At 44.9% G+C, this 25,633-nt stretch overlaps 1 protein-coding gene across 1 annotated transcript in view; it reads right to left on the bottom strand.

The window, feature by feature from the left end:
• Positions 1-24,382, bottom strand: part of REEP5 (receptor accessory protein 5) — a 39,337-nt gene extending 14,955 nt beyond the window's left edge. The window contains exons 1-3 of the mRNA XM_045999722.1: positions 24,180-24,382; positions 23,395-23,488; positions 4,563-4,701 (exon numbers count right to left, since the gene is read on the bottom strand). Coding sequence (XP_045855678.1) covers positions 4,563-4,701; positions 23,395-23,488; positions 24,180-24,297 — 351 coding nt within the window. The 5' untranslated portion in view covers positions 24,298-24,382. The remainder of the gene's footprint in view (positions 1-4,562; positions 4,702-23,394; positions 23,489-24,179) is intronic.
• Between the last annotated feature and the right edge of the window lie 1,251 nt (positions 24,383-25,633).

Raw genomic sequence — 25,633 nt, 5'->3', positions numbered from 1 at the left:
GTGATTATGTCTTATTTGGGATCCTCTCTTTACTTCATGTGACCTCCATTAGCAGAGGTGACCAGGAGCAGGCTGGAGTCAGGCTTGCTCACGTTCTGGAAGTCTGAGGTCAGCTCCCGGTATAGTGGTTCTGCTCACAGGACACTGTTCACTGCAGCAACCAGGTGGGCCCAAGGCAAAAGCCAAGTTTCTTTCCTTAGAGCTTGCACTGTGATGGCAGTACCGTTAGACGGATCTTATGAAGGACTTCAAAATTGTTTGTAGTTTAAAATATGTGACATCCAAATAACATCGTAAAAATATTGCTATAAATGCTACATGTCTTTGAAAAACATAAACACACAGAAAATCCAGCAGTCTTTGAAATCTTAAACCTTACCACAGACTTAAAAAAAATTTGTCTTGAAAGGAAAATTCTTCAGCTGTCTCACAAGGCATTCGGTGGTCCCATCACTCAAAATTAAATTACAGGTGCCTAGGTGACTCAGTTGCTTAAGCATTTGCCTTTGGCTCAGGTCACGATCCTGGGGTCCTGGGTTCGAGTCCCATCAGGTTCCCTGCTTCCGGGGCGGTCTGCTTCTCCCTCTCCCTCTGCCCCTCCCCCTCCCCCTGCTCATGCTCTCTCTTTTGCTCACTCACTCTCTCTCAAATAAATAAAATCTTTAAGAAAAATAAATATAAAAATGTAAAAATCTTAACTATTTAGCTCTTTGTTCTTGTTTTACCATAAATGGTACCCCCGTTATATGTAATATTCTGCTATTTTTTAAAAATATTTTATTTATTTGATAGAGATATCACAAGTAGGCAGAGAGGCAGGCAGAGAGAGAGGGAAGAAGCAGGCTCCCTGCTGAGCAGAGAGCCCAATGCGTGGCTCGATCCCAGGACCCTGAGATCATGACCTGAGCCGAAGGCAGAGGCTTTAACCTACTGAGCCACCCAGGCGCCCCATATTCCGCTATTTTTTTATAATTAATGAATTATGCAAATTTCTATAGCTATGGATCATTTCATCCCATTTAACTGTAGGTAGGGATGTACTGGTTTTTTCCCACATTTTTTTTTTTTAAGTCTCCTTTGTGTAACTGAAGTATAGTTGACAGACAATGTTATCTTGGTTACAGGTGTACAACATAGTGATCCAACGCTTACACAGAATACAGAAGGCTCACTACAAGTATAGTTACATCTGTCACCACAGTTATCAGTGTTACTGACTATATTCCCTATCCTGCAGTTTTCATCCCTGTAACTTACTTTCTAACTGGAATTTTGTACCTCTTAAGCTCCTCCACCTTCCTCCCCTCTGACACCACCAGTTTGTTCTCTGTATTTTTGTCTGTTTCTGGGTTTGGTTTATTTTGTTTTAAAATTCTACATATAAGTGAAGTCACATATGGTATTTGTCTTTCTCTGACCTACTTCTCTTGGCATAATATACTCTAGGTCCAAACACGCTGCTGTGAATGGCAAGATCTCTTTTGTTTAATGGCTAAGTAATATTCCATTGAGAGAGAGACAAAGTGCGTGTGTGTATACATCTTTATCAGTTCATTTACTGACAACACTTAGGTTGCTCCCACACTTTGGTTATTGTAAATAATGCTGCAAAAAGATAGAAGTGCATTTTTTTTTTTTTTTGAATTAGTGTTTTCATTTCCTTTGGGGAAATACCCAGTACTAGGATTACTGGGTCATATGGTATAGAATTTTAATTTTGAGGAACCTCCTACTGTTTTCCATGATGGCTGCACCAGTTTATATTCTCCCCGACAAAACACAAACGTTGTCTTATCTCCACATCCTCACCAACACTTGTCATTTCTTGTCTTTTTGAGACTAGGCATTCTGGCTGGTGTGAGGTGACATCTCACTGTGGTTTTGATTTGCATTTACTTGATGATTAATAATGTTGAAAAGAGGGGCGCCTGGGTGGCTCAGTGGTTTAGGCCGCTGCCTTTGGCTCAGGTCATGATCTCAGGGTCCTGGGATCGAGTCCCACATCGGGCTCTCTGCTCGGCAGGGAGCCTGCTTCCCTCTCACTCTCTCTGCCTGCCTCTCTGCCTACTTATGATCTCTCTCTGTCAAATAAATAAATAAAATCTTTAAAAAAAAAATAATGTTGAAAAGACACGTATTTTCATGTGTCTGTCGGCCATCTGTACGTCTTCTTCGGAAAAATGTCTATTCAGGTGTTCTGACCATTTTCTAATCCAATTATTTGGGTTTTTGGTTTGCTTGTTTGTTTAGGGGTGTTGAGTTGCATGAGTTCTTCATATATTTTGGATATTAACCCCTTTGTAGGTATGTCATTTGCAAATATCTCCTCCCACTTATCAGGCTGCCTTTTTGTTTTGTTAATGGTTTCCTTTACTGTGCAAAAGCTTATATTTTGATATAGTCCCAATAGCTTATTTTTTGGTTTTGTTTCCCTTGCCTGAGGAGACATATCTAGAAATAGTGGCTAAGTTCAATGTCAAAGACATTACTACCTCTATTTTCTTTCAAGGAGTTTTATGGTTTCAGGTCTCCCGTTTAGGTCTTTAACCCCTTTTGAGTTTATTTTTGTATATGTATATGTATATTATGTATATGTATATGTATAAGAAAGTGGTCCAGTTTCATTTTTTTGATGTGGCTGTCCAGTTTTCCCAGAACCATTTATGGAAGAGACTATCTTTTTTCCATTGTATATTCTCGCCTCCTTTGTCATAGTCAATTAATCATATAAGCATGGGTTTATTTCTGAGGATTCTATTCTGTTCCTTTGATCTGTCTATTGTTGTACCAGTACCCTATTGTTTTGGTTACTGTAGTATAGTTTGGGATCTGGGACTGTGATACCTCCAGCTCTGTTCTTCTTTCTCAAAACTATCTTGGCTATTCTGGGCCTTTTGTGGTTTCATACAAATTTTAGGATTATTTACTCTAGTTCTATGTAAAATGCTATCAGTATTTGATAGGGAATGCACTGTATCTGTAGATTACTTTGAAATACATGTATAGGTGTATATATATATATTTTTTCAAGCTTTCAGTTTTCAAGTTTGTTCCATTCTGTTATTTATGCCATATAGTGTGTTGATTATTTCAACTCTTTTTTGTATCTCGTATTTTCCCTTGGCTCTTCCCTGCGTTTTCTGGTTCCTATTTCATATTGCTGTATTTCTTCTGCTAGCAATCTATCTTAGAAGTCTCGGTTAGTCAGGTCTAATATTCCCACTGCTGACAGGATTTTGTACTGATCATGCTGTCTTTCTTTTGAAATGGTTATACCTTTCAAATATCTTATCAAATATTTTGGCCTGTAAGCTCATCTTCCTCTAGGAGTATTAGCTGCTCTGCTAGGCACTGGGATGGAGGAAAACAACATGCCAATGCATGCTGGTCCCAGTAAGCTGTGGGTAGAAGCCCCACGCGGCAGACGAACCACAGTTTCATCTTCTCCCGCTCAACAGCCCCACGGGCCAAGGGAGCACCCTCTGCCCCCCAGCAGCCTGAGGAGATGCTCGTAAGCTGTAACACACCGTTCAAGGGGGCAGAGCAGGAGTGGACGGGGAAGAACCGCCCTGGCCACTTAGTTCCATTCATTTTCCTCAGCACCTCCATAGGGATAGGACTTCTATGCCCAAACCTCTGTTTTTTTTGTTTTTTTTTTTGTTTTAATTTTTATTTATTTGACAGAGAGAGATCACAAGTAGATAGAGAGGCAGGCAGAGAGAGAGAGAGGGAAGCAGGCCCCTGCTGAGCAGAGAGCCCGATGCGGGACTCGATCCCAGGATCCCGAGATCATGACCTGAGCCGAAGGCAGCAGCCCAACCCACAGAGCCACCCAGGCGCCCCCAAACCTCTGTTTTAGAAAAAAATACAGGAGAATGTTTTTTAACTTGGAGGTACAAAAGCAAGACAAAAATGTAAAAGTGACAAAGAAAAAGATTGGATGACAGTATTTAAGGCTTCCAATAAAATGTATACCCTGCGTATTAGGAGAGGTTAACTTTCTCACTCAGAATCGATACAGTTTCAACTTCCTCATCCTCTTCCTCACATGGTGGTGACCAAGGCTGGTTCTCTATCAAACAAAAGGTGTGGCAGGGCGGACCTCAGACTATGGCACCTGCCAACATTCTCAAAATGACTTCCTCCAAGAGCCCGTTTCACATCTTCCTCCAAACCTTCCCTCAAAGTAAGAAGAAAGAACTTTTTTCTTCTAGAAACAATGACTCCTGCACATCAGTGTGACTACCCACTGTGAAGAGAGGATCTTGGTAAACTATCAGCAATGCCTGGTCTATGGCACCATATTTCCATCTTTTATTATCAAGCCCCTCTTGAACACACAATTGTTTTGGCTGTTTCCAAGACAGTATACAAAGTAACTGAGCTGGGCCCAATAGGTCTTCCTGTTTCTAAGGGGAGGCCAGACCACAGATGTTTAATATTCAAGCCTTTGTTCCTATGCCTCTGTATGGGTCCTGAGATGGAAGTGTATTTTAGTGGTAGGGCACAAAGCAAATCCATAGGTAGAAGGAAAAAGAGCAGTTCAGGGAAAGCCAACATACCTTCAGCATGTAGTAGAAGGGGACCCACGACAGGAAGAGGTCAGAGAAGAACTCAGCAATGCTGAACACACCATACACTACCCAGTACGTCAGCCACTGGGTATCATCTTCTTTGTTGGGGCTCTCTATGGCTTTAATTCTGAAAGGCAACAAAAAGCACATGTGTCATGTAGGGAGATCTCAATGAAACACTTTCAAACAGCAGACTCTGACAGCCGGCCCTCTAACACCAAGTAGGGAACTCAGGCAAATGCATGCACCATGCTACTGAGATAAGAAATCAACGTAAGGATAGGAAGCAGTGAGGAAACAGTAAGACAAGCCATCGTAACTACTGGTCACCAGTCTTCTAGTCACCAGAAAACAGAAAAACACTAGCTTTCCCCTGGATTTCCACCCTGCCGGATCTCCCTCCACCCAGGCACCAGGAGATACCACCAATGACTGGGAACCCCTAAGTGGCATCCTGATGCCAGAGATACATCAAGAATTCTCTCATGGTGGGGCACCTGGCTGGCTCAGTCGGTACAGCATGTGACTCTTGATCTTGGGGTTTTGAGTCTGGGTCCCATGTTGGGTACAGAGATTACTTAAATAAATAAAATTGTAAAAAAAAAAAAAAAATTCTTTTATGCTAACTTAGTTCTTATGTGCTTTTAGTAACTGAGGTATATCATGGGTAAACAGAAAGTTCTGTAAAGGAACTTCGGGAAGACAGTTCAGAATCAGCCGGATAATATACTTTGTAACAGACAGGTGAAAGCAAACATCAAGGCTTCTGTTTGGTTCCGACTATCATATGTGAGACTTGGACTGTGATCTCTCCTCCTCTCATCTTAATAGCCTGACTTTCTCAGTACCAACTACTGCTTAAACAAATTTCATTCTGTAAATGAATGGAAATAAATTTAAAATCTTTTACTTCTGAATCACAGAAATCTCTTCCAGGCCTGGGAATCTCATCATTCTAAGCCTGAATGCCACAATTTTTTTTTTATCCTATCCTGACGTACGTCTGGTTACTTATCATAACTAAGTTGAACTAAAATAGTAAACTAGAAAAAGTATGACTCTTGTTAGCCTATGGGATGGGGTAACTATTGAAAATACTTGGTGAACAGGTTCCGGAAAGAGACAGTTAGGTTGCTAAATCACGCTGAGTTATTCACTAAGAAAGCCTCTGAACTGGTGAGAGGCAGCTGTGGGTATTATGTTTGTTTGTGTGCATGATTGTTTGCTCAGTGGGGAGCCTGCTTCCCTTCCTCTCTCTCTGGCTGCCTCTCTGCCTACCTGTGATCTCTCTCTGTCAAATCAATAAATAAAATCTTTAAAAAGAAAAAAGAAAACAACTAAAGGGGCGCCTGGGTGGCTCAGTGGGTTAAAGCCTCTGCCTTCAGCTCAGGTCATGATCCCAGGGTCCTGGGATCGAGCCCGCATCGGGCTCTCTGCTCGCCAGGGACCCTGCTTCCTCCTCTCTCTCTGCCTACTTGTGATCTCTGCCTGTCAAATAAATAAAACAAAATCTTTTAAAAAAAAAAAAGAAAGAAAGAAAGAAAGAAAACAACTAAAGGGGGAAAGGTACACCTAACTGAGATGAGCGCCAATGGCGTGAGGGAGAGAGGAGAAGTGATGGCTGCTCTGAAAGTCAAGAGTGTTTCAGTTTCCACAAAAGAATCACAAAATGAATTTAAGAAAGCTGCCTATAAAATAATAGCTTGTAACATGTGGACTATGTCCGTGTTTTAGCTTTCCTCAGACAGAAGCTGGCAAATGTAATCAAGGGCCATAGACGGGGTAGGCAAGCACGTTAGCCCAAGAACTAACAACGGTATCCCCTTGACATGTAAGGTCATTTTCCTCCCCATTTCTATTTAAGCGGATCTTTTAAGTTATTATTTTGATAAAGACTTGTTTCTTATACATCACACCTGGGCAGAGGGGATGCGGAGGTGTAATTCACTTCTGGTCCTGGTCTGAGGAACAGAAGCGATCCATGACTAAGTAACCAAACATGTTCCAGTCAACAAACATATCCACACAGACACATAAACTGAAATAAACATTCCCTTATTTTCAATTCCATTCTGTGTCATTATTTTTAAGAGGTTAGTCAAGATCCACAGATTCAAACACAGAAAAGCCACCCAAACAAGTCAAGTTCAGTGCTTCAAGGAATAAAAAAAAAAAGGTTAGTCCTCTAACTTATGGACACTATGGATTCAAAAGCTTCCTTGTTAATACACTTGGAACACTACGTAGTAACACTGGAAAGTAGTTAGAAAAGAGCTCGAAACTGAACACACAGGCTGACCAGGACTTTGTGGAAAACCAAGGCGGATGAAAGAAGACATGACCACAGTCTTATTAAGCTAAAGTTTTTTTTTAAGATTTTATTTATTTATTTGAGAAAGAGAGAGTACGCGTGAGTGGGAGGAGGGGCAGAGGGAGAGGGAGAAGGAGAGGGAGAAGCAGACTCCAGGCTGAGCAGGGAGCCCAATCTATCAATGCATCGGGGCTTGACCCCAGAACCATGAGATCATTACCCAAGCTGAAGGCAGATGCCTAACCCACTGAGCCACCCGGGAGCCACCAGGAAATGGCAGTTTTAAGCTTTTCTCTCCCCATAACTAGACTGGGGAGTTTCATCTTTTTGAGTCTCGGGTTCCACACCTATAGACAATTTCTTGTTCTTTCTTTCTTGTTGTGACTAACTGATGATGTTATGACATGTAGACATTTTTAGAAATGAACCTTGTGCTAGTTTAAATTAAAACAATAATTAAATGCTTCAATCATATGAGAAATTCTATTAAAAACCTCTTCAGCTTAAGGGTTCCTGGGTAGCTCAGTTCAGTGTCTGCCTTCAGCTCAGGTCCCGATCCCGGGGTCCTGGATCAAGCCCCACGACGGGCTCCCTACTCAGCAGGGAATCTGCTTCTCCCTCTCCATCTGCAGCTTTCCCTGATAGTGCTCTGTCTCTATCTCAAATAAATAAATAAAATCTTTTAAAAAACAAAACAAAACAACTGCCATTTCCTGAATGCTATTTACTTATAGACTTCCTCGCCCAGGTGAGTGGACTCAGCTGATTGATAACTCAGCAATCCACTCTCCTGCCTCATACACACACTATCACATTTCAACTCAGTGTATCAGATTAACGATGTAGCAGCTTCTCAGGCAGCATAGGGACTCAAGAATTCTTAAGCAGCGCTCTATGCCTTTAAGTCATTTCCATTTTGGTCAACATGGCACAGCTGAAGACTGGGAGAGGTAGGAACCTAAGAATGTTTTTCCCCAACATCATTTATCTATAAGACTATCTTTTCCCCCACTTCATATTCTTGCTTCCTTTGTTGTAGATGAATTGACCATGTAAGCATGAGTTTATTTCTGGGCTTTCTATGCTGTTCCGTTGATCTGTCTATCTGTCTTTGCAGCAGCACCATACTGGTCGACTACAGCTTTGTAACAGACCTTGAATCTGGGACTGTGATACCTGCAGCTTTGTTCTTTCCCGAGATTGCATTTGCTATTCAGGGTCTTTTGTGACTCCATACAAATGTTAGGGTTATTTGTTCTGGTCCTGTGAAAAGTGCTGTTGGTATTCTGATAGGGATTATACTGAATCTATAGGCTGCTTTGAGTAGTATGGACATTTTAACAGTACTAATTCTTCCAATCCATGAGCGTGGTATGTCTTTCCATTTGTGTCCTCTTCATCAATGCCTCATAGTTTTTCAGATCCTGTACAGTACAGGTTTTTCACATCCTTGGTTAAATTTTACCTAATAATTATTTAACTTTATAAGAGCCCCATGAAATAGGTATTTTTTTAAAATTTATTTGAGAGAGAGAGGGAGAGCAAGCATGAGAGGGGAGAGGGTCAGAGGGAGAACCAGACTCCCCACCAAGCAGGGAGCCCGATGCGGGACTTGATCCTGAGACTCCAAAATCATGACCTGAGCTGAAGGCAGTTGCTTAACTGACTGAGCCACCCAGCTTCCCCCTATGAAATAGGTATTGTTACTTTCACTTTTGAGGGAAAGACTGAGGCTCAGGGAAGAAAAATAACATGTGCAGGGCTCGAAGCAGAGATTGGGTTGCCTGGGGTGCTGGCTCACCGAGAGCCAGCAACTCTTGATCTCTAGGTCATGAGTTCAAGACCCGTGCTGGGTGGACAGCTTACCTGAAAGGGAAGGAAGGCACGAAGGAAGGAAGAAATGAAGGAAGGAAGAAATGAAGGAAGGAAGGACGGGGACGGACGGAAGGAAGGAAAAAACAAGTAGCAGAGAATGGATTTATGCCCGAAATTAAGTCCGACAAAGCTTGTGCCTATTTCACACTATTCCAGGCTGTTTTCCTAGTTAGAACAACTCACCACCAGGCTGTATAACACTTAGCAAAATGTCTGGTACCAAGCAGTTACTTAATCACATTTGCTGCATTAATATAAATACAAAAAGAGAAGGGACCACAATGATCCAGTCTTCTGCTGAAGAAAACCAAGGCTCAGAAAGGGTAGACAGGGTCACAGAAGACAAACAGAAGGAAACATCAGTCTCAAGGTCCAGATCCTTGGAGAACCATTCCACTGTCCATCCTGCTTACCTGGGCGGAAGCCAGGCAGAGGTGGGAGGGGCAGGGAGGGCAGTTAGAAGCGAACAGGACAGCATTCTGAGTTGGTGCCCCAGACCACTGTATCTCAAACTTAGATGATGATCCACCTCCACCTGGAGAACTGATCAAACACATACAGGCCTAGGTCCCTTTCAGACCTAGCGTTAAGATGCTGGCGGGTAGGGCACAGGTATAAACTTGAAGAAAGTTGTGGAGTGGATCCTAAGGCTGAGCCAAGTTTCAGAACGGCCAGCTCAAAGTTCAGTCTCGGCACCACCTCCCCGTTCTTTCTAGGAAAGAAAACCCAAGTGATGGACTTGGATCCAATCGGCTGTAGCCGAAGGGTAGGCTACCCCTTTCGGGCAATGAATGGGAGGCCGAAAGAGGAGAAAAGTTAGACAGGAAAGGCAGACTGAATCATGTCTCTGCTACGATTAGGATGAGTCACTCTAAGACGATCTAGAATGCTCACCTGAACATTCTCAAATATGTAAAGGAATTCAAAATAGAAGCATCTCCTAACCAAAACTCTTGCTAAAATTTGAAGAACCAATCTAGAAGTCCTGTATTTGTTTGGCTAGAATACTGACCTTCCCCAGGGCTTTTCGATCCCTAGCTAAACCCTAGAGGAGCTCTGGAACTATCTCAAAAGAAGCTGGCAGCAATTCCAACCACCCCCGTCCCCATGGGCCTGGGTCACTGGCTCAGATACTCTCTAATTTCCCTTGCCCACAGTGAGGTGTATTAGCTGCACCACGGACACTGAACCTGGTTTCAGAATGACGCCTGGGGGGACACACTCACAAAGAACAGACAGTCTGGTCTTAGATTGCTCTCTGTGGACTTTTACTGCCATATTTTCACTACTGACCCAATGCCTGGCCACTTGGACTCAGTGCTGTGGACTCTCTGATCTCTCATCGGCCACCACCCTGTTCCAGGAGCAGGGTGTGGCCTACTTGGAGCAGGTGGCAAAACTGAAATGAGGCCTGGGTAAGCAGCAGAGACACAGCTAGGGTGCTGAAGGTGACTGTCAATACCACCTATGGGAGTGGCTTGCAGTTCTAAAAATTCACAGAGCAGAATTAGAAACTGTTCAATGTTGAGTTGGTAGCTGTCTTACAGATAAACTGTTCCTATTCTATATTTTATAGACCAAAATGTGAAGTTCAAATGAATTTCAACTGAAAATAAAATATTATAGGGGTGCCAGGGTGACTCAGCTGAGTGTCTGCCTTGAGCTCAAATCATGATCCTGAAGTCCTGGGATCGAGTCCCACATCGGGCTCCCAGCTCAGTGGGGAGCCTGCTTCTCCTTCTCCCCTTGCTTGCACCTCTCTCTCTGTCAAATAAATAAATAAATCTATGAAAAGAAAAGATTATAGAAGCATGTGTCTACACAGTTCTTAAGGACAGCAATGAAACTACATAAATACATGTTGTTATATCCACACAATGAAATATTCTGAAACCTTTAAAAAGGATATTAACAGAGAAAGATGTACAAGATACAGGGTTGAATGTAGATTACTAACTTTGTGTTTGAAAAAAAAATAGAGGTAGATATATATCTGTGTGTGTTTACAGACCAAGAATGGTGTCTAGAAATACATACTTCAAATTGGGTAAAGTTAATCCTGGGCATTAGGATTGCAGAATTTCATTTTGAGGTCTTTTTGTAATGAGCCTGTACTATTTTTTATAACAAGAGGAAGGAAAAAGATTTCCATGTGGGGAAAAAAAATGAACACCAGACTTTCTACAACTACTTCCTCCTATGAGACTAACTCTCTCTCCAGGGCTTTGTTAAACACTAAAGTGAACATCAGGCACACTCATTTAATGTCTCTCCTGAGGAAACAGCTCCTGGGTCTCTTACAAACAAACTTCTCGAACAATGATCGGACACACACTGCTGTGTTCCAGAGCATTAAAAGGCTTTCAATACACAGATAAACACAGAAAGAGAAAGGAGAGTCCGACAGCCCATCACATGGAACGGACTCATTCTAATTTTCTATTTAAACAAAGCAAACTATCAAAAAAATTATTAATTACTGTGGAACAGCCAGGCTTTTTTCTTCCTTTCTTCCCAGTGCTCGTCTGGCTTTGCATCATTTCACCACCCTCGGCTTTCACCTTGTAATCTGGTTTTACCACTTACTAGGCACATGACCTTGAGCAAGTTATTCTGGGCCTTAGCGTCCTCATTTCTCAAGCAGGAATGATAAACTTTATCATGTTGTCCTGACGATTAAATTAATACATGTAAAGCACTTAGAATCAATGTCCTGAATCAAGCAAGCTCTCGTTAAATATTACCGTAACAGATAAGTACTTACAATGTGATAAAAATTTATTATCATTATAGGGAGGCAAAAGACTAAAAGGGAAAGCGAGTGATAAGAACCCTCCAGTCCTCTGGCTAAGTACAGCTGGTAGAGGGTTAACAGCATTGTTAATAAGGCTAAGAGGAGATTAGAGAATTACAGTGGATTTTAATTATACTCACTCTCCAAATCCCAAATGCTACAGAGAGTAAAGAGCTGAAATCCCCAAATCCCATTTGCAGGTCAATGGGAACAAATTCGGATATTACTGAGAACACTTTTCGGGCCTAAATTCTTTAGTAGTGGATGGGAATGGATAAGCATAGAACCCACTGGCCAGACCAGACCACTGGGCCAGGGACAGGTACTGGCTGCCTCCACCCACAGAGCCCATCTGTTTGTTTATACCTTTACTGCTGTTTTCTAAAAGCAAGGGCAGGAGGGAACGTGGCTGAAGGACAGCATGTGGAGAGAAAACAAAGGTTGTGCAGAAATGGTCTTGAGCTACTGGTATTCTCTCCCTCACAAACCGAGTCATTCCTCAGAGAACCTCGGGTATCCCCTACCCGTGTAGTAACCCACCACAGCAAATCCGTGCCAGATGCTTTCAGATAGGAGCATATACTGAGCACTGACGTTGCTTCTTCTGACACTGTAAGGAAGCCCTCGGGCCAAAACAGTGGTTCTCAAGGACCAAAAGTCCACAGTCAAAAACAGTTCCACTCCTAATTAAGGAGCACATGTGTGCTTCAGGAAGGGTCCTATGAAGGAGGGCTATGGAGGCAGAGTTATGGGAAACTGGAAATCTTAATAGAAACAGAACAAAGTAAAAAAAAAAAAAAAAAAATGGGATTTAGTATTTACAAATGGTTAAAATTATACCCAGTGCTTAGGAACATGTATATACCACACCATAACAGAAGAGAACCTCCTCATGACCTGGAAGAACAAAATTCTACTGTCCTCTAATGCTCTTGGAACAATAATGTCTTAAGCTGCTAATATAGGTATAAGAAAAAATAAGACAAGGAACCAAATAAAGCTAAGTGGAAGAAATTAATGAAAGAAAACACTAAGGAGGTTTTCCCTGAACCATTTAAAAGCACAATGACCTAGAGATAATCACAACTGTGACCAAGTCAGTTTTCTTCTCTGCAGGTTAATAAAAGTAACCACCCTTAATTAAGCACGTACTGATTGCTAGATTCCGGGCTAAGTGGTTGACATACACTATCCACCCCTATTACGTACAGAAAATTGGGTTTTTATCCAAGTTAAGGTATCCGTCCAAAGGTTAACAGAGCTAGGAACTAGCAGATCCATACACACATACGCCTCTGATCACTCACACCAAAGAAAGCCAGGTACCAACCACCTGTACTGTTTGTGGTTCGCGTAGAACTTGGCCGCTACAATTCAAATTAGGCAAGTAACATAAAATTAAGTAATACATTTCTTCAAAGCACTGGCTTTACTACTAAAACCGGCTGTATCCACCCACAGAATTTTAATTTTAATGAGTCAATTCTATTACCAGACAGTGAATCAAGGAAAAAAAAAACAATTAATAAAAAAACCCTGTAACAATTAACAGCTTTGAGATACTCTGTTGGTAAAGAACAGAAAGAAATCTGCCAGGGATCCATTTGCTTTGTTTTATTTTGAATGTGGTAAATCCTATTTAAAAGTAAATATCCCAGAATTCAAGGCAGACTGTCTGAAGCTTGAATCTCGAGACTACAGACCATAATGTTTACAATCCTTTCTCTGACAGAGCAGACACACAGCATGACCACCCCTAGCACCCACTACACGCGGGACTACTTCTGTCCTACGTATTGAAGATCGAGACGCAGGGACTCCAGGGAGCCCCAAATGGTTTTCCTATACTTTACTAAACCTTTACTGGTTTAGAATGCCATCGTGAATCTTATTTGACTCATACAGTGCATCAAATTAGAAGGGGGGGAAGTGACATATTTTAAGACATAAACACTAGTTTGTTTCCATGCTGATAAAGAAAAGATTTTTCTTCTTCATGGAAAAAGAAAGTGGGGCGCCTGGGTGGCTCAGTGTTTTAAGCCTCTCCCTTCAGCTCAGGTCATGATCCCAGGGTCCTGGGATCGAGTCCCACATCGGGCTCTCTGCTCAGCAGGGAGCCTGCTTCCTCCTCTCTCTCTGCCTGCCTCTCTGCCTACTTGTGATCTCTGTCTGTCAAATAAATAAATAAAATCTTAAAAAAAAAAAGAAAGTAAGAAGCTATGGGCACGCAGAGTTCCCCTTGTTTTCCACCGCAGAGCAGCTGTCCTCTGGAAGCAAGGGAGAGGATCCTGCACAGTAAAAGCCATTTGCTTACTTACCATTTATATCATGCCCAGTCCTTCTACCCATTCAAAAAAAAAAAAAAAAAGAAGAAAAGAAAGGAAAAAAGATATGAGATGACTAGGTGGATATGCCTCCTAAATACATAGAAAACACTTAGAAAGGTACATAGTGTATCTTCTAAGGTGACTATACAAGAACAGTGAAAAAAATACCATGCTCCTTTACTCTTTAATATGCTGTTCTCCTACATAAAATGCCTGACTTGGTGAAATACATAAGCTAAATTCACAGGCAAATACATTTTAAGGTGAGTCTATAAAATATCTCTAATGGAGACCAAATATTAAAACAAAAGCCAACATTTTGTAGTCAAACATTTTGATGTTTATTTACAATGATCTTTTTTTTTTTTTTACCAACTATCCACCATTTGGTTTTTTAACGCAAAATGAAAAATTCAGTCACAGTCAAATATAAAACATGAGGAATGTTGAAGTGTGCAGGGCAGAGAATTCAGGCGTCCCTCCACCTACACCCGCCTTTGCCCCAACAGACCCATGATCCAGATCCAGTAGTTCCCAAATCTATAAAAGGCGGCACTCACCCCAGCAGCTTGATCTCTAGGACCTAAACTAGCTGGAAAAAAAATTTTTTTTTAAAGATTTTTTTTATTTTGCCAGAGAGAGAGAGTACACACAAGCAGGCAGAGGCAGGCAGAGGCAGGGAGAGAAGCAGGCTCCCTGCCGAGGAAGCAGCCTGATGCGGGACTCGATCCCAGAACCCGGGATCATGATCTGAGGCAAAGGCAACAGCTTAACTAACTGAGCCACCCAGGCGTCCCGAAAAAAAATTTTTTTTTTTTTAAAGATTTTATTTATTTATTTGACAGACAGAGATCACAAGTAGGGAGAGAGGCAGGCAGAGAGAGAGAGAGAGAGGAGGAAGCAGGCTCCCTGCCAAGCAGAGAGCCCGATGCGGGGCTCGATCCCAGGACCCTGGGATCATGACCTGAGCGGAAGGCAGAGGCTTTAACCCACTGAGCCACCCAGGCGCCCCCGGAAAAAAAATATTTTTTAAAGAGGCTTCACACCCAGAGTGGAGCCCAACATGGGGCTCAAACCCATGGTCCCAAGATTAATACCTGAGCTGAGATCAAGAGTCACTGCTTAACCGACAGAGTCACCCAGGTACCCCTAACAGTTTATAAATCAAAACTGAATGCCTTAAACTCTTTGATAGTTTAAAAAAAGAAAAAAAGTATGTCTGAAGCAATAACACAGCAGATGAGGATTCCACCAGAACGTCCGTCGATAAAACTGATTTTTGTGTAAATATAGTATCCGTGTCAGATACAGTATGATCAAGTTGAACTTTAGCTCAAGTACCCTCCCAACCTGGACAAGAACAATCTAAACCGACGTTTCCCAGACAGGAGAAGGCCACATCAAGATAGGCACATGGCAGCCTGGAGTTACCTCTGACACGTAAGTGATCCCTTCCCCAGATCACCTGGTCCGACTACCAGAAGCTGTAGGCTATATATAGTGGCTGTGAGACTGAGACCGGCGGATAAGCTCTGCTCCCAGGAACCAGAAGAGTATGCGAGCGACAGACCAACGTCAGAAGAGGTTTCTACAGGCCCCCACTCCTACTTCAGCTACTACAAAAAGCCACTGAATGACAATCTTTGAAACTGTTTCTCAACTTTCGTATTAACTCATTGTTTCTCAAAACTAATTCATTGGTTATGCTGTCAAAAGCCACAAGACACCTTAAAATGTCCCATATGTATCTCTAGTTGTTGGAAATACTGTAGGAGATGAGGAGTACTTGCTTAAAGTCAGTCCTGAAGAAGAGAAGAACTCCAAGTTGGGGCAGAAGGACAGATAAACTACATCTCCAGGGCTCTCATACACAGGAAAGAAAAAAAAATCATTAAAATTCATAGGGAACATTCTAGAACAGAGTATTAAGAATGGGATCTCTCCCCACAACTGCTTTAGAGCCCAGAAAGTAGATCATGAGTAAGTCTTTTAAATCCTTCATCTTACTTGCTCCTTAAGACTTTCTTTTCTCTATGGCACAGGCAAGGACGGGGGGAGAAGAAACTAACCCAAATGCCAGCTCTAATTACCCACAAAAACAGTGGCATGCTGTCACAAGGACATTTTATCACTTTTTCTCGTTTTCTCTACAACTCCATCTTAAAAGAGTTCAGCAGTATTAGCAGTTAACACTAAGTGAATTTGCACGCAATAAAAAGCCGAAAAAGTAAAATGGTTAAATGTCTAAGATTTCACGATGCTTGAGGCAAAATTTACAGGATACCCCTTCCTGACCCAAGCGCAGAGTCGCCCAGAACACTGCACCCGCTGCCCACCACCCAGAGACGTCAGTGTGAGCTGCGCCGCTGAGAGCCTAAGCAGGCCAGCCCAGGGCTCCCAGTGGCAGAGTTGGGGAAAGCTAGTGTAACAGGAACACAAGCAGCTTAATAGAAAACCTATCCACTTCCAAATTCTCATCCATTAAAAAAAGGATAAAAGAACATAATTACAAGTTCTGGAAAAACACACGTGCGCGCGCACACCAACAAACACGCCCCTTCCTAGTGAGTCTGAGAACCACAAATCCACACCCTCCAGCCCCATTTGGGAAGCCCGACTTTGCTTCAGATGACCTGCTTTTTCAAAACAAAGTGGTGCTTAAATGCCGGTCACACCAAAGCCACGTTCTCCAAAGTCTCCTTTGGGTCCCAAACCTCCATTTAGGAGTCTGCCACTGCAGATCTTAAATGAGGAGATTCCAGTCCTTTGTAACCTAGGCTCCCGCACTTTGTTTGCTGTGAATCATTAACTAAGAAAATGCTGGCGCTTTTACTTGGGGATAGTCGTAGTACAGTTCTTGTAGTCACCTGACAATGTCTCTTCCCAATTTTCCGCCTCACTGTCCCCTTTCCGATCTGACCTCACAGGCGTCACCCCCCAACACCCTCTCCTTGAGATTCTTTGCCTCCTGCTACCAAACTAAAGGCAAGGCTGCACTGACCCAGGAAATCCAGTTCCGGGTGCCCTCCTGGGAAGGGCTTGCACTGGGGAAACAGCAAGTCCCTGCAAAACAGCTAGTCATGTTGGTGCTCTTGTAAATCAACGCTACGTAACAAGCGACAGAACCTGTTAGTAATACGTTCTAACTCACGTTCACAAAACACTGCAAATACGTGTGTGTGTCTGTGTGTGTGTACAGGTATATGATTTGGGAGGGCAGTGCCCTACTTGAGAGAAAAAAATACACTGCATGAAGACAATGTATTGACAGGGTCAGATGGAGAAACGAATAAGTTCACATCAACAGTTCACCCTTCATCTCTGCCTGGGTATTGGCTTGTATCCGAGACAGCCTAAGAGCCGCACGGAGAGAAGTGTAGCAGTCCAGGGAGAAACATGGACTTTGGAACCAGAGCCCCTGGGTTGTTTGGTTGGTTTATTTATTTATTTAATTTTTATTTTTATTTATTTGAAAGAGAGAGAGAGAGAGATCACAGAGGGAGGGGAAGAGGGAGAGAAAAATGCGGACTCCACGCTGAGCAGGGAGCCCTGGGGCGGGGCTGGATCCCAGGACTTGACTGAGCCACCAAGGTGTCCCTATTTCTTTGTTTTAAAAGTAAGCTCTAACACCAGTCTGGGGCTTGAACTCATAACCCCCAAGGTGAAGAGTCTTATGCTCTACCAAGCAAGGCAGTCAGGCTCCCTGGGTTTTAAATACATTTTCCCATCCACTAGTTGTGAGAACCCGATCAAGTTACTCCTTTCTGTTTCCTCATCTGCAAAATGGGAGCAATCATAGTGCTTATGTCATCGGGGTACCATGAGGATTACAGAAGCCACATTTGTAAAGCACTGAACTAGGGTACCTAAGTGTCTATTAATAGCAGGGCCACGTAGGTATTGAGCCATGCAAACTGCTAAAAGCAATAACCTCCTCTGTCTCGGTGGCAGAGTTTAAAATGGGTTAGCAAGAAAGGACCCGAAGATAAAATGACGTATCACTCAAGTGGGCATGAGATTGCAAAAGGGCTGCCAAACATGAGACTGAATCTAGTCACCAAAACGCTGGACTAGTTAATCTTTTAGAGTCTGGTACTAAAATACGCCTAACTGCACCATCACATTCCTGTGTAGTAACTGAGGGTTCCAGACCACGTCTGGCCTCTCTGGGTGACCTTGGGACACACACTCTACCTCTCTGTGCCTGGACCATTTGAAAACTAAATGAATTAGATTATATGCTTGATCTCTATGGCCCAGCTCTGACAGTCCCAGGAAGGTGGTAGCCTGATCTTTATGAAAATGTCGAAATAAAAAGAAAAACTAATAGACATTTTTGTAGAATTTTTAAAAAGTCACTAATGGGATAAAAAGCAAACTCTCCTTCTTTTCTTTCTCTGTGGGGCAAAAATAAAATTAGAAAATAAAGTCATCAGACTTACCCTCATACTTCCATTTGACCAAAGAAGCAGGGCCAAGACTGGCACCCACCTGAGGACCCCGGCGGGGGCTGCCTTAGGTCTCTGGCAATGGACTCTGTATAGGAGGGCACACACAGCATGTGCTCCAGGGGCGTCTCTTGGAAAGACTCTGATTTGTGCAATGCCCCTGGAAGCAGGGCTGCACCAGGAAAAAAAAAAAGAGGCCCCATCTTATAGGATCCCAAGGTTACGAAATGTCCAGAATAGGCCAATCCATAGAGACAGAAAGTAGTACGTCATATCTGGAGAAATAGGGAGGGACTGCTAATGGATCCAGTTTCTTTTGGGAGGTGGTGGAAATGTGCTGGAATTAGATAGTGGTGATGCATGCACAACTTTACCAACATTCCAAACACTGAACTGGACACTTTACAAAGGCTAGAATTACACCTCGGCAAAACAATGGGGCAGCATTGGGGTAGGTCTACTTCAATAACAGAGGCTCACACAAAGCAGTGGCCTGCCTTCTCCTCCCAGGAACAGAACGAAGAAGTCAAGAGATGACAGCAATTCCGTCAACAGCTCTTGACAACGAGAAGGCTGGAATTCGATTTCAAATTGCCTGTGTACAATAGCCAAAAAGTCTGGAATCATAGAAGAGAAGATTAAAGGCCCTGCTCCCGAAGGGAAATGGTGTATCAGAAAACAAGAGTAACCAGTATGAACGGGGGCCTCTTAAGGCCCTAACTGCCCCTTCATGAGTGGAGGCCGGGCCTCTAGCCGTCTGGGTTCCAACACCCCACCCCTGACCCGAAGCCAGGTACGCTGGGGTCCCACCCACAGTTTTCCCAGGAGTGAGTTCCAAGACAAGCCAGGAAGCCATGGGAGCTTTTCCAAACTTGACTTCTGTGCCCTCTAAGCCCCATGCTGACCAATATGTGGTGTGGGCCTCCCTGTGATGGACGAAGAGGAGAGGAACCAGGAGGAACCAGAGTGGATGCTGAGAAAGGCCGAAACTGGCAAGAGTTGGGCAGGATGGCCACTCCCTTCTAGGGTCACTGCAGTCACAATGACCTTAAGATACACATCGTATCTCGTCATTCCCTATTTAAAACCCATCCAAGACAATCAGAAAACTCCCTTCAACCACCTGGAATCAATATGCCCTGACCCTCTGGCCACAGGCCCTGGGTCGTGGCACCTGCACCGCTCTTGGGCTCCCTCACCTCTCTCCAGGCTTCCAACGCCCGGCTCCTGGCACCTATGGCGCCTTCGCCTGGCTCTGCTCTAGGCTCACCTGGCACCTTCTCAAGCCTTAAGTCAAACAGACTCTCAGAAAAATATGTGTGTGTGGGGGGGGGGGGGTCCTTCCTGCTATTCCCTACCCCAGCTCCCTGTCCATTTTCTTCATTGCTTACCTCCCACCCTCGGTCAGCAGGGGACTACTCACCGCAGTCTACCTGGGTAGACTGCTCCCTCACAGAGAACGGACTGCGTGTCCACCCAGTCCCCAGAGTAGCTACTGGGCTGCTACCACCCGGCCTGGAGTGTGGCTGGATTCGATTCTTGCTCAACAAAGGAACCCACACTCTTTAGAAGAACTCTGGCTGGGGAGCACAGGGAGAATTATAAGACGCAAGAGAACAAGTAAATAGGAGATCACAGGTCACATTTTAAGTAAAACGGACCCAGGTGCCACTAACAATACCATTTTAAAGGATTTTCTGACAATCATCACACAATGACACGAATGTCTAACGCTGATTGCCTCAACGTTACTCACTGGGGGTCTGTTTGCTTTATACCGCTCACAATCCCATGTCACCTTGACACAGCAGAGGTCAAGGAGGGTCCGAGGGTCAGCAGGCCATTTTCCCCTCCCTTGCAGCCCCTCGAGTGTAACGAGCACCAGTTCCTGCTGCCGCTGCACATCGGGGGCTCAAAACATGGGTTGACACTGGACTCCTTTACAGGCTGTAAAAGATCAGGGAGCCTAAGACCCCCCAAGCCCAGGCTGCACCCCATACCAGTTACACTAGAATCTCTGGAGGTAGGGCCCAAGCGTTGGGTTTTTTTTTTTTTTAAAGATTTTATTTATTTATTTGACAGTGAGAGAGAGATTACAAGTAGGCAGAGAGGCAGACAGAGAGAGAGAGAGAGAGGGAAGCAGGCTCCCTGCCGAGCAGAGAGCCTGATGTGGGACTCGATCCCAGGACGCTGAGATCATGACCTGAGCCGAAGGCAGCGGCTTAACCCACTGAGCCACCCAGGCGCCCCAAGCGTTGGGATTTTTGAAAGCTCCTTCAAGTAACTCCAATGGGCATCCAAGGCTGAGAACCATTGTTTTAGGGAGAAGTCCAAATACCACAGAGAGCAACCTTCACTTATTTCCCTAATGGTCATAGAATGTTCTCTTTAATTTAAAGGTGAAAGAGTTGGGCCTATCAAAAGGAAGCATCCTGTGAATAAATAACCACTCTAGAGATACTCATCGTTTCCTGAATTTTTGCTGGAATCATTAAATTCCCTTTATTAGATTTTTAGCACTTTTCCGGCTCCTAGTATGGCATACTACAAATGTCCCTTTGCCTCAGAATATTCAACTAGAAAAGTATATATACTTGGTGAATGGAATAATTCTAAAACGGGTAAAACCCAGGTACCTGACCCACTCAGAAATATGAATATGAAAAATGAAATGACAGAGATCATTTCACAGAATTCTGAGCAATAGACAGGAGCATTTAGCTTCCTGGAAGTAAAAAGAGCCAATACTACTCAGTTAACTATGCAGAGAATGAAAGAATGACTACAGAAAAGTGATTAAAAAGAAAAAAACCCTGAAATTGACTTGCTTTAAAATTGGACTAAAAAAGAGATTCCTGCTAGAATTAATCCACTTCAGGTCAAGGAGAAACATACCGGAGTTCTGTCTGTAGTCACATCAGCTTCCGCCCACACCTAGATCTACATACCCAACCTAGGAACAGACTTTTACTTTATGAAAACCCACACCAATGACCTCATCACACTAACAGAGAAGGTTATGTTTCTCACAGCGTTATGTGCCAAACGGTACTGACGTGGAAAAGGGTTTTACGCTGCTCAGTATTTCCAAATATCCATATTCCTTTTGGTTCAAAACTACTCAAGCAGCAAGGCAGTTACTCAAGTGCTACCCCAGATTTGTTCAAAATGGGATCAATAACCTCTAAACTACAAACCTGAATCATGCTTCAAACTCTTTTTTTCCTAAACTTTTATTAAAGGAACTATTGCAAGCGGACTACACAATCAGAAGAAAAGTAATGTAATTTTTTGTTATTTTGTCTGAGAGCACAGACACATCGCCCAAGCCACTTTGAATTTGTGTTGCCTCCAAACTTTCCATACACACCATATGATCAGTTGATTACATTTTATGAAAAACCATTCTTCCTGGCCCTTTTGCAGTGACCTGAAAGCCAAACCAGTTTTCCTGGTTTGCCCTTCTTTGGAATACACATGTAACCTGGATGGTACTTAAATAACTAATGCTGGAAGAGGGTAGATGCTTTTCTCAACATGAAGACAAGAACTCCAAACTCATAAGCAAGTAGGATCCTAATGTCGTCAGACTTTATGGAGTGATTCCAAGTGATTCTGCACCAGGAGAATACAGTAACTTCAATTTCACTGCTCAAATAAGAACCCACATCTACATGTTTCCTCCTTTCTAGCCAAATACTAAATTCTAGCTTGTCCTATATAATAGACACAGGATGTATGTAATACATGGGTTATCTGTGTGTTAGCCTCCCAGCCGAAAAGTCCTTCCTCCTTTATCTCCATGGGTGAGAAAAGTTGCAGAGACCAATTCAATTAAGACCCACCAGCTTTCTTGGGTAGAGCTACAGACTAAAACAATTTATATGTGGCAAAACATTCCAATTTTGAATGAATGAAAACATGAAATTGTAGAATATTTTCAAAATAAATACTGTAGAGTGAAAACCTCAAATAGGAAAAAATTCAGATCCTAATCTGCTGAGATTCATTTTATAACTTTAATTACATAAATGAGTCATTTATATAACCAAGGAGCTATATTAGGGATGCATTTTTTTTTTTTTTTTTGAAGATTTTATTTATTTGTCAGAGAGAGCACAAGCAGGGGGAGCAGCAGGCAGAGGTAGAGGCAAGCAGAGGGAGAAGCAGGCTCCTCTCTGAGCAGGGAGCCTGATCCGGGACTCCATTCCAAGACCCTGGGATCATGACCTGAGCCCAAGGCAGATGTTTAACCAACTGAGCCTCCCCGGTGATTAGGGATGCATCTTACAAGGTGTTTTTTTGTTTTTTTTTTTTTTTTTTTTTATTACAAGGTTCTTTTTGGGGGCGCCAGGTGGCTCAGTCAGTTAAGCATCTGCCTTTGGCTCAGGTCATGATTCGGGTCCTTGGATGGAGTCCCTAGTCCATTGGGCTCCCTGTAGGGAGCCTTCTTCCCCCTCTCCTCCCCACTCCCGCTTTCTGGTCCTATCTCTACCTTTCTCTCTCTCAAATAAATAAAATCTTTTTTTTTAAAAAAAAAGGTTGTTTTTGTTTATATACTAGGGTAAGTGTTCTCCATTTGCCTTTAATAAGTGGCTAGTCTTTTCAAAATCAAGAAGGCAAAATTCTCCCCAGGGTCTGAATTAACGGTAATTCTGAATTAGGGAAGTCTCATTTGATAGGGTTTTACTCTCAGACATGGAAGTATAAAGTGAAGTGCACATTAAAATAATTATTAAGGAGAAGGGATCAGCTCTCTGTACCCAGCTGACATCCCCCCAGCAGTAAAGGCAGGACGACTTCGTTGTAGCACTTTCCATCCGCGCGCACGTATTACAACGGACCCGCCCAGCCAGCATAATCCGATGAAATAAGCATTTAAGCTAGTCATCAGGAGATCCGGCATTAAGTTAAGGCTCTAAAATGTGTGCCCTTAGGCACCTTCTACCTTCTGGCCACTGACCGCTCTCGCAGGAAAATGGGGATGTGTATTAACTAGGACAGCCCTGGGTGGGGGATGGGGAGGAAAGGGGAGGTAGGGAGGGTTGCAGGGGGAGCCACTTACGAGACGTAGGCTGGGTAGCCAAATCCTATCAAGTTGCAGAGGAGAGAGGCTCCATAACCGAACACCAGGTACAAAGCCACCAGCCCGATGACACCTGGAGACGCGAGGAGAGAAATGGGTCCCTTGGCACAGGAGGCGTTAAGCCGGACAGCCCCCGCCCACACCGCGAGGCTCGGCCTAGTGCGGGCGATCGAGAAAAACAAACCGCCGTTTAAGGCTGGGCCCGGGCCTTTCCCCGGCTTCGCAGTCCGCCTGGGGACAGCCCCTACCTTCGCGCCGTTCCCACTCCCTCCCTCCCGCAGGGGTCCCCCGCCGTGCAGCTCGCCGGCCTAGGGAACCGCGATCCACAGAGGATCTGGAGAGGCCCCGACTCCCCCGCCCGCGACCCCTCCCGGCCCGGGGGACACCCTGCTCGGCGCTGAGCTCCGCCGAGAGCCTGGCGGGACCATGCCAGCGCGCCCGCCCGCAGGACGCCCCCACCGCTCGGCGCCAAGCCTGCGCGCGGCCACTGGGACTCGGCGCTCGGCCGCGGGGACAGACACGTCAGCGCCGGCCCTCCCCGCGCCCCGAACACCGGCCATCGCCCCCCCCACCCGCCCGATCCGGGCGCCCCCGCGGGGTCTCCGGGCCCCGCCTGCCGGGACGGCCAGATCGGTCCCGAGGATGCCCTCGCCCCCATGTGTCACACACACCCTCTTCTCCGAACCCCCTTCCCGCTCGCTTCCCCAGCAGCTGGTGCCGCGGCTGCTCCCGGGCCCCGCCACCCGCGGCGACCGTGCACCCACCGAGCGCGATGTATCTCCGGTTCACGCCGGTCTTGGCCTCCAGCTTGGCCAAAAGGTCGGTCATGCAGTTCTTCTCCTGCAGAAACCGGTCGAACCTCTGTCTCATGGCCGCAGACATGGCGAAAACCTTCGCGCCGCCGCCCGGGCTGCAGCTCCTAGTGCGGGGTGGCCGCAGAGCCGGGTGACTGGGGCGGGGGCGGGAGACGGGCGGGGCGGGAGGCGGGAGGCGGGCGGGACCCGCGCTTGTTGACGCGTCCCCCTCCCAGCGCGCCCCCCCGCCCCGCCCCGCCCCACCCCGCCGCGGGCGCCACACCCGGCCCCGGCGGGTTCTGCGCCTCCCCCGCCGCGAAGAGGGGCCCGAGCTGCTGCGGCTCCCGGCGGGGGGACTGTACCCCGCGTCTAGCGGCCTAATTCCGCCGAAGGTAAAGATGAGCGATGACTCCAGTGAGCGCCTCGCGCAAATCGCACTAGTGCAAAAGCAGATGGTAAGGGGGAGGTCGGCGCCCCCATTGCTCCCACCCGCCGCATAGTGAGACTGGTTTGAACGTGTCTGTACCGCTGTGCTGACCCGGCCAAGGCATTTAAAGTTAGCAACGGAAATGTACGACCAACCCCGAAAGAACTCTTCGTGGGAGACCTGCTTTCCCCCTCGTTGCTGGAACTCAGCCTAGCTTTTCCCAATAGTCCTGGTGCAAAGACCCTCCAAGAGACTTCCCGGGCCCTCCGCTGGGGGACACGGGGTCCGAGAAAGTGCTGCCCTACTGAAACCTTTCTGTGGTGGAGTTGAATTTGATTGATAGCTGATATCCTGGAAAAGTTTCCACCCGCCCTCCCCGACCCCCCGCCGTGGCGGAGACTAGTTTGTCCTTGCCTACAGCAAAATTACCCGGAAGGAGGAAATCCGACGCTAGGGGCAGGGCCTCCCTTTACCGCCTTCAGAACTTCTTCCTCTACTTAAACCTTGCCTCTGGTTATCTCTCACCACACTATTTAAGGAAACTCCTTTGGAAATTACTATCTTTGTGACTCCTATGATCTACACAATGGGGGTAGAGTTTTCTTCATTGCTGAAGCTTCAAAGCTTCGGGTTCCTTATAGACCAGGGCTCCCGTTCCTCAGTTAAAGCCGTCACTGGCCCCGCACACCAGCTGGGCCCCAGCGCTTTCTCATTGTCCCGCACAACCCCTCTGCTCTTTCAGACTGGTCTAGCTACAGCACAGCCTTCCACTTCAGCCAAAAAAAAAAAAAACTACCTTGCCCACTCCTAACTTTTCCCTTTTATGCTAATTCTCCTTTCTCTTTTCTTCCCTAGAGAGTCTTAGCTCCGTTTTTTTTTTAATTTAATTTTATTTATTTGACAGAGAGAGAGATCACAAGTAGGCAGAGAGGCAGGCAGAGAGAGAGGAGGAAGCAGGCTTCCCACCGAGCAGAGAGCCCAACTCGGGGCTCGATCC

Source organism: Meles meles, chromosome 3 (genome assembly GCF_922984935.1).
Source record: "Meles meles chromosome 3, mMelMel3.1 paternal haplotype, whole genome shotgun sequence".
NCBI classification, from domain to species: domain Eukaryota; kingdom Metazoa; phylum Chordata; class Mammalia; order Carnivora; family Mustelidae; genus Meles; species Meles meles.
Note: the sequence above shows the minus strand (reverse complement) of the source record. Positions and strands in the feature narration are given on the sequence as shown.